This window comes from Leptosomus discolor, chromosome 6 (assembly GCF_034619465.1).
Source record: "Leptosomus discolor isolate bLepDis1 chromosome 6, bLepDis1.hap2, whole genome shotgun sequence".
Lineage (NCBI taxonomy): Eukaryota > Metazoa > Chordata > Aves > Leptosomiformes > Leptosomidae > Leptosomus > Leptosomus discolor.
This window is the reverse complement of record NC_141396.1, coordinates 45,969,129-45,982,534: the sequence shown is the minus strand read 5'-3', so window position 1 is coordinate 45,982,534 and position 13,406 is coordinate 45,969,129. Positions and strand designations below refer to the sequence as shown.

The 13,406-nt window shown below is 36.9% G+C and overlaps 1 protein-coding gene across 1 annotated transcript in view; it reads right to left on the bottom strand.

The window, feature by feature from the left end:
• Positions 1-13,406, bottom strand: part of MALRD1 (MAM and LDL receptor class A domain containing 1) — a 268,374-nt gene that overhangs the window by 199,109 nt on the left and 55,859 nt on the right. Inside the window, exons 15-18 of the mRNA XM_086467325.1 lie at positions 12,375-12,527; positions 12,126-12,231; positions 10,510-10,877; positions 8,445-8,857 (exon numbers count right to left, since the gene is read on the bottom strand). Coding sequence (XP_086323451.1) covers positions 8,445-8,857; positions 10,510-10,877; positions 12,126-12,231; positions 12,375-12,527 — 1,040 coding nt within the window. The remainder of the gene's footprint in view (positions 1-8,444; positions 8,858-10,509; positions 10,878-12,125; positions 12,232-12,374; positions 12,528-13,406) is intronic.

Here is a 13,406-nt window from a genome sequence, read left to right as displayed (position 1 = left end):
CAGAGAGGCCCTTGCTTATACTTGTTCTTATAGCGACCAAGGTCACTGCTAAATCTTGTACTCCATGTTGGGGTGCTGGGAGTGAAAAGGGTCGCACCTACAGGGAGGAGCGAACTGGACAGGTGACCCAAACCTGACCAACAGAGTATTCCATCCCGTATACGTCATATTCAGTATAAAGCTGAGAGATCATGAGGCTCTCACCCTCTTCCTCTCTTCTTCGATGGCCGACATCTGAGAAGGACTCTGTCTGTTCTTCTGTCGTCGATCCCGATCCGTGCATCCCTGAATCCAGTGCCTGAGTTCAGCTCCTGCATCCCGTCCCTGTCTGCTGCAGAGTCCAGCCTGGGACTGCCCCAGTGCCAGACCTGCAATGTTGGTGGTGATGTATTGTCATCAGGGTGGGGGGAGTTGGTTTCGGTATTGGTTTTGTATATATTTGTACATATTGTATATATTTAATTATTTCTTTATTCTTATTATTATGTTTTCTTTTATTGTTATTGGTTCATTAAAGCTGTTTTTGTTTTCTTTTCCAAACTGTAAAGTCTCTGTCCCTTGTTCTCTCTCCTTTTCCCTTTTGGGAGGGGAGAGGGGTTAGTAGAGAGCATCTGTCATTTGTTAGTGGCCAGCCCAGCCTCAAACTGTGACATCTCAGCAGATTATCAGGGAAAGTGCAAAGGAGAAGAGTAGGAGAAGGAAATTGAGGAATGACAAATTGAAAGCTGTAATTGAAGCTGTTGCTAGAGTGAAAATCCATGATGACTAAATCTTTGTGTGAAAATTACTACCAGGGAATGGATCAAAAACAATAGGAGAAAAATGATCACAAGTGGGTATTGGAGGTGTAACAAACATCTTAGAGAAGTCCTTGATAAATTCAGAGCTGCTGCAATGCCAGCTTTTAATGAAAGATATGTATAAGATCAACTAAACATTAACAAACTCCTACTGGTATGCCAGCACACACTGAAAAAGGCCCTGAACAAGGAAGTAAGCAGGCAATCAAACCAAGGCAAAAAGCTAACAACACTTGACAGAAATAAACCTGGTTCAATAAGGGTGAAAGCAACTGCAGAACATCTGAACTCATAGTTAGAATATCAAAAAGGGTGAGCCTCTCAATGCACCAAAAGCTATCTGCAGCACAAAGCCTCACAACACGAAGACAGAGGTACCAGAGGTTAGGCCAGCTGCCCCAGTAACTGCAGCATGGGTCTCCCAGTGGACTGCCGCCACATCCACAATGAGAACAAAACAGACATGAGCTGTAGCTCCAGAACTCTTGGCAGTATATCACAGGTGTGAGGTTATAGCCTCATTGATGTGCTAGTAGCCCTTAACACACTTTTCTTTCAATAATTTACCAAGTTACTTATTGATCCCTTTCATACTTCCTTGTACCCAAAACATCCCTCGGCAATGAGTCGTACAACAGATCATCCTAAAATAGTATTTCCTTTTGTTCAGATTGCGTTGCCTAATAATTTCACAGAGTACTTCTTATTCTCTATATTCAGAGAAATCATTAACGATCATTCTCCATGTAGCTTCTCTATGACACTGTTGATTTTATGTTTCTCTGTTATATCTCAACCATCTCTCTCTTCAAGATGAACACTCTTTATTCAAGTGTTCTAGAAAGGGTCAAGCATTTCTATTTAATTTTTTTTTTTCAGCTTAATGATCCTAATGTAGGGGCAAATACACAGTCACTTTGATTTTTTTTTTTTTCTTATGATACATAGAACAAAGAGCACATAGTGTTCAGAACCAGTTTCCTTATAACAACGCTGTGAGCAGTGAGGATAAGTCGAAGCTGCATGTGCTGATACACAACTGTAGCAGGCTGAAACATGGTTTCCTCACACTGCTTTCCACACTTGGAAGTAGTACGTCTCTTTGGGATAATGAAAAGGTATGCACACTCTTCCAGCAAAGCTGCATGCAAGAAGTAGAATATGACTAAATTTGATCAGCTCCATTTTCTGGAGTACACCAGTGTAAGTCCAGCATTTCAACCTGACACTTACCAGGTAATGATTAAAGAAGACTGAAAAACTCTCACACTTAAGTTGATCTACAAAAGTATTGACATCACAAACCCCAATGAAAATTTCTCTCGGATGCATTGCGAAATGTGATATGAGATCTAGAACCTGTAATTTTGATAGATCTGACCCTTGTTATATAGGAAACGAAATTAGAAATTTTCTGACTTCAAGGATATTATAGCTGATGAAGAAGCCTAGCAAGTCATTCTCTTTTCTTAAATTGATACAAAGGGTATTTACTCTACTATAGCAAGTCCTGCTATATTATTCATGTATGAAATACAATTCTCACCACTAGAGACTAATGAAATAAAACCATTACATTCTGAAACCTCACAATTTGCCACAGCACAGGATTTTTGTTTGAAACTGAACTTAAAAACATTTTAAAAATAGTTTGTAAAGTAGAATTATGCCCAAAAGTCCATTTTCCACTAGAACCCTGAGTTTTTCATTACAGAAATGGGTGGAGGTGGGGGCATGTTGATCAATCTTCTCTCGTCTCAGAAAAGCAATTGCAAGAAACAACTAGAATTGCAGAAATAACTGAAGAAGGAGCTTTGTGATCCTGTTTCACTTAGTACAGAGCAGATCATCAGAATCCCCAAAGAAGAATCACTATCTCATCTCACTGGGGAATGAAAAGGGACAGAGTACAAGGTAAGAAAGTAGACACTGCCTATGTGACAGGCGTGTGGTGATAAGGTAAGAGGTAATGGCTTTAAATTGAAAGAGGGTAGAGTTAGATTAAATGTAAGGAAGAAGTTCTTCCCTGTGAGTGCGGTGAGGCACTGGCACAGGTTGCCCAGAGAAGCTGTGGCTGCCCCCTCTCTGGCAGTGTTCAAGGCCAGGTTGGATGGGGCTTGGAGCAACCTGGTCTAGTGGAAGGTGTCCCTGCCCATGGGACAATCATTAAGGTCCCTACAAACACCAACCATTCTATGATTCTATGACAATTGTGACCAGCTACCTGATAGTACCTTAAATACATTTTTTAGCCCTTTCTGTCTCTTTTTAGATGAACCATGAGAGCCTAGGTGCAAATAATGTGTTTATTGCTCATGTATTTAACACCAAAACGACCTTACGTCAAGGGCATGCCAAAACCATAATATAAGAAGTAGCCAGATGTATTTATGAAAAACCTAACAGAACTCTGTAATCAAAGTTAAAACCTCAACTCTAACTAGGTGCAACCACAACTAATTCTACAGCTAAAAGGTAAGAGTAACTGAAAATAAAATGTGTTTGAGTGAGCTAATTTGCCTTTGAATTTGAAAATCTTTGTAAGAAAATGTAGAATATGTACTATATCTCCATAATAGAAATGAAAAGGTGAAAAATGAAGATTTAAATGGGTATATTAAAAGACAAAACAATGACCTTAATCTAATGTCTCAGAAATTAAGAAAACTTCCTTTAGATCCTTATCTGTATTTAGAGACATTCCGATGACAAAAAATAAATATGATATTGATTTAGCACCATCCAAGAAGTATACTTGAGGATTTATGTGTTGGAACTAACTATGACTAACACTTCATCCTTCCCATTTGAATGGCCGTACAACTTTAATTGATGATTTTGTCACAGGTCACAAATTACACCTTATTAGGGCTGTGACCTAAAAAATAGTTTCAGGAGTAATCTTCTCTTTCATCCAAAGTATTGTGAAATATATTAAATTTATTAAGGATTGCTTTGGAAGTGACCCAAGGACTCCTCTTCAACATAAAACTAACAGCTGTTGGGGGTAAATCTTCCAAAGTGTCTGTCTAAGTTGGGACTGATGACACTTGTAATGCTTCACTTGGTGAATATGCTGTTGTAGCAAGTAAAACAAAACCTTTCTGAAAGCTGGCTTTCATTACTTCACTTCTAAAAGGGTAAGGGGATGCTAGCGGTTCTCAGAGATATTTCCTGCTATCTGATGTAGAAATGGTGCTCAGCAATCATAAAAAGGAATGCCTTCCTATACAGCACCACATGGCTACAACATCAGATCCTATGAGCTGAGGAACTTAAAAGGGAGATGGCATGTGGGAATCCCTAGGGGTTCTAAGATTTATAACAACAAAATAACTCGAACAACCAGCCAGCTGTAACTACAGTCGTATTGAACATTTCTACCTTGCAAATGCTGCAAGAGACACCTCACATCATACCATGTAACACCAAATGAGACAAAAGTGTTTTACAAGACAACTAAGTTAATTCTTTTTGATACATTTACAACTCACAGCAAAATACCAGCATCAAAGTCCTTTATGAGAGAATATCCGAAATAGGACTGGTCAGAACTTACGCTTTGATAGCTCAGCCTGAATAAGAGATGGGGGTATTCAGAACACCAGAAGAATGCAAAGACACAAGTCACATTTTGCTTTAACAAAACAGAGGTCCATTTCAGGACAGAGTATTTTTTCCCCAAACTGACAAAACTTTGAAGATACAAAATTGTCTTGTTTTAAATCATGAGCAATGAATGGTGCAACCACTATACCAGAAAACAGCGTGCTGGAGTGTCAAAGGTACAAATAGCAACGTACAAAAAAGGGAAAGGGATCTACTGTGCTTCAGCCATCTGTATTCCTATGTTTGGTCACATTCTAAACCATTATATCTTGTTTTAAATGCTGCATAGGAGCTCGAGAAATCTAATTTACACATTATTGTTTCAGAATCAGAGCCTTAAAATACAGAGTTTAGATACTACACTGAGAACATAAAAATAGCACACTAGGTACTAAAAACAGTAGCTGGAGAAAGAAAGTTGGCTTGTATTTGTGTTTGTAGAATATAGTGCTATTCTATATTCATAGCAAAGGTATCATTCTCATTTTCAATCAATATTCCATTACTTTCTAAGCTAATACCTAATTGATAATAAGAGTAGAATTATTACAGTGGATTTGGTCGTTTACTTTTCTTAACCACTTGTAAAACAGGAAAACACCAAATGCATTTTATATCTACCTAATTGCATTTTTAGTTTGGATATCAACTTCCATAAGCTATTATTTTTCAATGAATTCTGATTATTTATTTTCTCCTGATTTGTTCCTTGTTTTTCACAATAAAGGGAGAAGGTTTTGAAGGAAAAATTACAAAATTTTAAGGGAAATTTAATGTTTTATAGATGATACTCAAAATACTAACATTTTTCATAATTATACTCAATATATCATCAGTAATCATCTACTTAACAGCATATTTGCATTTTTAAGTTTCATAACAGCCAACATAAAACCCTAGATTGATCATTATAAAATCATAACAGTATATTAGACTCCTTTATGTATTACTTATGCTTTGGAGTATCAAAGACCTATAACTGTTTTTGTTTACAGAGATAAATATACGTATTGCAGATGAGCAAAAAGTTAATTGAGTTGGGGTAAGGGCAATTTTTTTTTTTTTTAATATAATATGCTTTGCAATACAGTGAGGTTGCCCTAGATATCTTTTGACGGATGCAGTCGATACGTGATTTATATCACAAGTAAAAGGAGGCTGCACCACCCAAAAAGACTGAGATACAGAATTTTGCCATTGTTCACATAATATCACTATTTCCTTTTACTGTATCCACAGAAATTTGAATGAATAGAGCAAGCTAAGTCAGCTACATTTATCTAAGATGTTAAAAGAGAATCTTTGCACTTTCTTCTGAGCAGAAACTGTTTCAGGTATTATGTTTATTCAAGAAAGATGAAAGCAAAAACTATTCATCATCAATATAAGTAGGCTACCATGGACAGACTCTTGTTTTGCTACCCTTTCAAATGTCCTTTTAAGAAAAAGACATGTAAGTAAACCTCTCAGGCAGATTAAAATAAATGTAGATCAAGTAAAGAGACAAGTACTTTCAACAATCTATTCTTTATCATGTCGAAACAAGTGTATCATATAAAAAGGTATATCTTGAAAATGAATATATTTCTAACTATTTTTTTTAAATTAGTATAATTTCTTAGAGATTATGAAATCCTTTGCAGATTTCTGTGTCATACTAGTTCTGAATTCAAAGAGAAACTCTAGATCACTGAAGCTGCAAAATTGTGTTTTATAAGCACGTGTGTTTTGGGCCAGTTTTGTTACTTGTCAGTATTACTATTTGAGAGACTTGCTTAATTTCAGCTTAGAAAACCGCATTCTTTTCATTTAAAGAAGTTATCTCTAAATTTCTCTTTTCACTTATCCAGCTACTCCTCTTCTGCTTGCTGATGTAACACTTAACACTGGTACAAAACATCTGATGGAACGGCAAGAAATTTCAGCCATGGTTTGATGGCAGCTAGAACAAACGTTTCCCAAAACATTTAAGATTCTAAGGTTTAGTAGGAGCTGGTATGAGCAAAGGAAGTCTTCATATGCTATTCCCTTAGGGTTTCTGCCAGAGCATTCAATTGAAGGCCCTGCAGTTTTGTATCTATAGAGTTCCAAATTTTCAAAAGAGGATCAGGCTTTCCAGAAGTTCTCAAGTATCTGTCTTTGCTGCTTTAAATCTTTGGCTGAGAACTTCTTTTCCTAACAGTTAGTATATAGGCACAATTGTTTACATGCTCCCAAAGTGGGCTTCCCCTGTGTGGTTGTTTAGTGTCTGATGGGGTTTTGGTAGCAGGGGAGGGGGCTACAGAGGTGGCTCCTGTAAGAGGTTTCAAGAAGCTCCCCCAGCTCCAATTTCGGACCCACCTCTGGTCAAGGCCAAGCCAATTAGCACCTCTGCTAATAACTATTTAAGAGTGAAAGAACCTGTTGATTGGGGCTTTCATTTTGTCTGTATGTGTTGGTGAGCTGGAGAGAGAAGGGGGGTGGGAGAGAGACAATCATGCGGACACCCAGGTCAGTGAGGAAGAAGAGGAGGAGGTCTGCCAGTGCAAAGAGTCCCCTGAAGCCCATGGAGATCAGCGGTGCCCCAGAGATTACCCTGCAGCCTGTGGAGGACCCCAGGCCAGAGAGGGGACTGGGCCCAAAGCAGACCGTGGCTCCGAGGCAGCCAGTGCTGGAGCAGCCCGTTGCCAGGCACTACTCAGTGCCAAGTTGCACTTGGCATCTGATGAACAGCAGAACAATAAGTTGTTCTTTTTAAAATTTCAGAGTTTTGAAGGATTGTAGGTTGTGACACAGCAAACACCATCCTAAGAAACGCAATACACAATAATGCACATCAGAGCTTGATCTCTTTCTTCAGAACAGTCAAATTATACTTTGCACCTCATGCCCCTCAAAAAATAATATGAAAAATAAAACTACATCAAAGGAATATAAGGTCTTTGCACTCCCTGCACAGAGCTGGGCAAGTACAATAGAAAATCATACAACACTAATGCATTAAAAATATTTTCAGTTACTGAACAAACCTTCCTAACCCTCAGGAGGTCAAATATAGGACACGTGGGTTTATAGTTCTTTAGTCAAACTATCAGACACAGGGTATGTTTTCTTACTTTTTTTTTTTAAAAAAAAAAAAAAAAAAAAAGATATGTTAACATGTTGATATTCCTTTATATTTCTGCAAAGGGTCTTGAGAAAAAAGGAGTGCTCGCCCTCCAGGTGCCTCTGTGCAACCACAGTAACATTAAGGCTCTTTCCTCCAAAGAGAACAGAACTCCTCTCCACCTAAAAATAAGCTTTTGGGAAATAAATGCAGGACAACCTAAAGAAAATATTGCATTGTATCAGATTTGAAAGGAAGATATTTCTTTTTATAACATATTTTGAGGCTTTTTAAAGTTAACTTTATGACCAGTTGGCAGTCAAGTGAACTAATGCCTCCTCTAATAAGACTGCAGGTTCATTAACCCGACCAGAACAAACAAATCACACGTGGTGAAGGGTAACTGATACACACAATTTTAAAAATGTGAGAGAAAAAAATCAAGATTTGTAGCTGTAACTTTCTATAATCAAATCCTTCTCCAAATGATATTTGATTGTTGACCTAGCCTTGCACCCAGATATTTTGAATTGATATTGTTTCTGGCATTATGTAATTAAAGATTAATATGTAACTTTGGAAAAGTGAGACAGCGAAGAGGATATTCTTTTTAACAGTCTTTTTTCATGAATGAATCAAAATTTTTGCCAAGTGTTCTGTAGCAAATTCAGATAATTTTGTTTCACCAAATGCTCAGAAAAAAAATAGCATCTACTTTAAATACCACATGTTCCTGTTCAAAACATTAAAATCAAATGTTTTGGGGGGGGGAAATAAATTTAACCAAAAAAAAAATATTTCAGACACAGTTCATCAAAAAAATCCCTACAAATGTATTTCAAAGCAAAGTTGATCAGTTATGAATAGCTTTGGGATTGCACAGTCATTCATATAGTTGCAGTGTTTTACAATGCAGCAAAAAAGCACTTCACAACCTAGAAGGATCATACCTGAAACAGCTTAGAGCTGTTGATGTAGAGTGTCTGTCTGATCCATCTGTTTCCTTGATTTCCAAACTTGTACCACAACAGCCATCCCTTGGTGTTACTCACAGTTCTCTGGAAGATTGACAGCTTGTAAACTTGCCTTCCAAACATATGATAATGAAAGCGGAAAATGCAGGTTCCGTTGCCAGATGGGCTGAAGAGAGGACTAAGCAAAATTGCTTTATCTTGGAATTGGCGTGGCTCCGAGGATTCCATGTAGAGGTAGTGTCCCCTGGATGTGCCTGTTGTGTGATCCTTTACCGGGCCTGTGTTAACTGTGGGGGTTGGACCCCGTATTCTGATCCAGTCAAAATCATCCTCAACATCCTGCTCCCAATTGCACAGCCCATTTTCAAAGTTACACTGTAGGTCAGGATCTGAAATTTAAACAGAACAGACTGTCAGGTGAAAGCAGTATCAAAAGGTGATCATGCTTTTATATCTTCTTCTCCTCACAAAAATTTCTGATATAGAGAAAAATGCATATCTTCTCCTTGCAAAAATTCCCCTCTAAAGAATAAATACGCAGTTGCCTGGAAAAAAAGGAAAAAAAAAAGAAAAAGAAATCTTTACTTAATTACCTCCTCTTTATATATATATATATGGCAAACATGTACAAATTAATTTATTGAATAAACAGAACTGTGACTAACGTTTTATTATTCATATTATAAAATTAATGTATTTTCATAATTAAAACATGCAAAGTTCTTTAACTGAACTTTAACTGAGTAAACAAGTTAAAACTGAGGTTAATTGGATGAAACAAACCACAGGATACAATCTTGTAGGTGTGTATAATAAGTGATCTAACATGGTTTTGTATGGCAGAAGTAGTCCTAAAAACGGATTGTGTTTTAGATCTTTATTATCCTCAGTAACAGTAGCATGATAGCTTTATCAAAGCTAAATTCAAGAGAGTCATTTATAACACAACTGCACTTTATTATTTGACACCAAGGCAAAATATATTGATTAGACCAATTACTGCTAATGTAAAAAAATAAAATGTGTATCAGAGGTGGAGAACTTGCATTTCATCTTTGCATCTGCCCTTCATAAACAGTAACTGATATAATACCCTATTCTTTTTTTTTTTTTTTAATTAAGCTGGTTTTACTTATGATGTTTAAAACTATAGGTTACATAGTACTTTCTTACTATAAACCTTGAATGGGTTATAAAGAAGATAGACATTTTACAAGTGGGAAAACTGAGATGGACTGGAAAGCCTTCACTTTCTTTTAAATTCAGATCAGTTTTAAGTTGATATTCAGCAAATATCAGTGCAGGCTGGTATCCTCTCAAGCATGTAAGTTGTCCCCTGTTTCTCAAACTCATTGTGATTTGCATAATTTAGTTAACTCAGGATATGATAAAGCATCTGCTAGTTAATTTTATTTTATATTAATGTTCTTGGGTTCTTAAAAATTGATGAATGCATGCTTCAGGGAGAGAATCATCAACAGCACCTTTCAGCCCTGCAAGGTGAATGTCAAAAATATGAACGGCCCACAGATTTCCTCAGTACTTACAAGTTCTTTCTTTGAAAGGGACAGTTATGCCCAGCATGACTACTATCTTCTAGTACAGGTATTTTAACATTTTCTAGGTAGGAAGACTATAGGTCACAAAAAGAGATAGGACATACACTCCTCTCAGTCAATACACATCTTCCACAGTACTTCCATCAGTACAATGAAAGGCAGCACGTAAACTCAAATCAACCGGCACACTGTGAACCCTCTCTTTTAAAATAAACTTGTAACACACCATATGTTTTACAAAATCTGAAGAAATAGGACTCGTTTGGATAAAGGAAGTTGAATTCCATTTACCCTCAGTTGTAACTCATTATATACATTTAAGTTAAAAATTTTCAGAGTCTGTTTGACCAGCAACCATATTCAGTTGAATCATCACTGGCTGGGACGCTGACAGGCTGTAACAGTACTGTGCTTTTTTACCCCAGCGATGAAATTGGCAAGTAAATTTTGGTTTGATATAATCAATAATGGGAAGTACTTACTACAGTTGTCTTCATCTGATCCATCCCCACAGTTATTCACAAGATCACAAACCAATAAACTGTCAATACATGCTTTTGTGTCTTTGCACCAGAAATGATTAGGACCTTCACAACTTATAGCTGGAGGTGGAAGAGCACAGTTTTCAAATGTAATATCATCAATTGCTGAGATGCCATCATAAAAACCCAGACTGATTTTAACAAGTGATAATTGGAAAGGATGTGGAAGGCGTCCAAGCTGAACGACTGCCTTCAACCATTGATTTCCCTCGTTGTAATATATCCTCCAAAGGACAGTAGGCTGTTTCAGCCCATCCACAAACAATTGCATCTCTGCTGCACCAGCTGACTGTCCATAATTGTAATACCTAAAATGATAAAAAGAAAAAAGTTAAGGGTGCAAAGGACAACTATGGATCACATCATGAACAATGGCCGGTATCTTTTCTACCACAGCTCTGTGAAATACAGAAAGTCCACAGTGCCTATTTCCAGTTTACATGTAATTCAATCCACTTTCTGTATGACAGTAGGGTAGGCTGCTCTATCAGTTTAGGGCTCATTTCAAGAACTGAAGATTATGAGAGAAGCAGCACACTTCATTAAATTAAAACCCATAGCTGAAGAGACACATTTGCTTTTATACTAAGCAATGAACACCGCTCACTCAGATACATAATATGTTTTTTATAAATCTAATTCAATACATAATCTTCAAGAGAGAAGAACAGAACACTTACTGAATGCAAAAGTATCCCTTCCATGCTAGTTATTGTTAACATGTTGCATTTTATAGCATTTTTGAAGGATCTCAAAGCATTTTAAAATCATAAATACTTAAGCAACCAATCGTAAAACAAAGCTGGGAACAGAACCAGGAACAGGACCGACAACTTGTAATTTCCAGACCTGTACTCTAACTTCAAGCCTTGAGTCTTTGATAAAAACACATTTCCTCTTCCTGTGGCAAATGTATTTGACATTATTGAGAAAAACTGCACTTAATATCAAAGTCAGGACAAATATTTATTTAAACAGTAGCACCACTTTTGACCTTAGTGAACAAATTATCACAGTTTACTTTTTTGGTCCCTCTTTGACAAGGCTGCAGAAAGACTGAGCCAAGACAACCACTGAAAGGGGCATTCCGTGTATATAAAGAAAGGATTGGAAGCAAAGCTCCAAATCTGTATCATCTTAAAGAGAAAGCTCCAATCTAATTTTGGGTATTGTAGGTGACTCAAGGAGCTACCAGATTTTTGGATGGTTTCCTGTTCTTGAATAAAATTCCACAACATTTTCAAGTTTGCTTAACCAAAATAGAAGTACTAGCAAAATGACTGTGGTATTTGTCTATATATATATGCAGACACAATCCTCTAATATAATTTTGCTCAAAGCCTGACAACAAAGTCATCCCATGTTTCAGTTCTGTTCTCCAAGTGCTTCAGCTTATTTCTGCATATTGTTCACAATGAAGACTGTATGATTAAAGAATAAAAAAGAAATAAATACTGCAGAGGAAGGTGTGTCTATTGCAAACTATAACCTCTATTTCAGTCCAAGAGAAGAGACGTGAGCATATTCATGAATTTTATATCTAAATTATTTCATACCAAAAGGACAATGTGCAATTTGATCCAGTTTGCCTGAACTTTGGGCTTCGTAGCTGAGCTACTTGTGAAATGCTGCTGCTGTTTTTCAGAATGAACATAAAATGACCTATTAAAATAAAACAGAAAACAACTTTTCAGGGTGAAGAAAGAAAGGGTTTCTAAAGATTTTGAATGGCCTCCATTTAAAATCTGATTAAAGAGCAGGTATATCTAGTCCACTTCTCTGTTTCTAGGCCTGGCTTGTCTTACCTTCAGATTTGTTGAAGGTGTGATCCTGCAAAGGAGCTTGCTTCTGAAAAGGAGGTGGAAGAGCACTACTGGAGCTTCTTACCCAGTCAAATCCATCTGCATTTGCAGTTTCAATCCAACCACAGCTGTCTCTTTCAAAGTCACATACAGCAGCTGAAAGGAAGGAAAGGACATTTTACTTTACCTCTCTGTACATGGCATTGCTAAACAAGCTTTGCAGTATGAAAAGGAAATAAAATGTTTCTGATACATAACTGATATTCTAGAAAGAAGTCTAGGAAAGGAGCATGGGGAGGCTGAGAACAAGTTGCTGTTTTATAACAGTTGGGTAAAACAGCTGTCTCACAGGAACAACCAAGACATCCTTATATACAATTTGTATTTTTCTTTGCTGCCCTTTTTAGCATCTTTTTTAACAATCATGAAGGAACCTGTGATATCGTGAGCATAGCATTTAAGAGCAGTTGGCTTTATTGATGTTTTAAGAAAGCAGCCTTTACATCTTCAGCAGATTTTGCTTTCTCTGAGCTGACTTGTTACCACAAAACTCTAGATTTCTTTCTGATTTTGGGTTCTTATGCAGAGAATTTCTGTTTTGAGGAGCTTCACCCAAAGGCCTTCACTAATCAGATGTACAGCTTCTCTGTAAACTGAATGATGCCTAATAAGAATTTAAGAAAGTCCTGCTGAAAACAGTATTTAAAACCAACTGTTTAAGACATAAGCATTTCTGCAAGACTGCAAGTTCACCGATCTTTACATCCCCCCAAAATCTCTCCTGTCTCTCAGCCCATGTATATCTATGCAGAACACATTATAAAAGAAAATCCAGGTGAAAAGATGTTATCATCATTACTCGCTTGCAAGTTTTCTTTTGTTTAAAAGCTGTTTAAAAAGGCTCTAATATGCCAGTAGACTTTAAACGTTTTTATTTTAATTGTTTTTTTTAAGATAAATCTAGAAACTTATAGCTAGATGTCATAAAGAAGACAATCTTCCTAACTAGGAAATAAAACCAGTTTAACTCTGGAC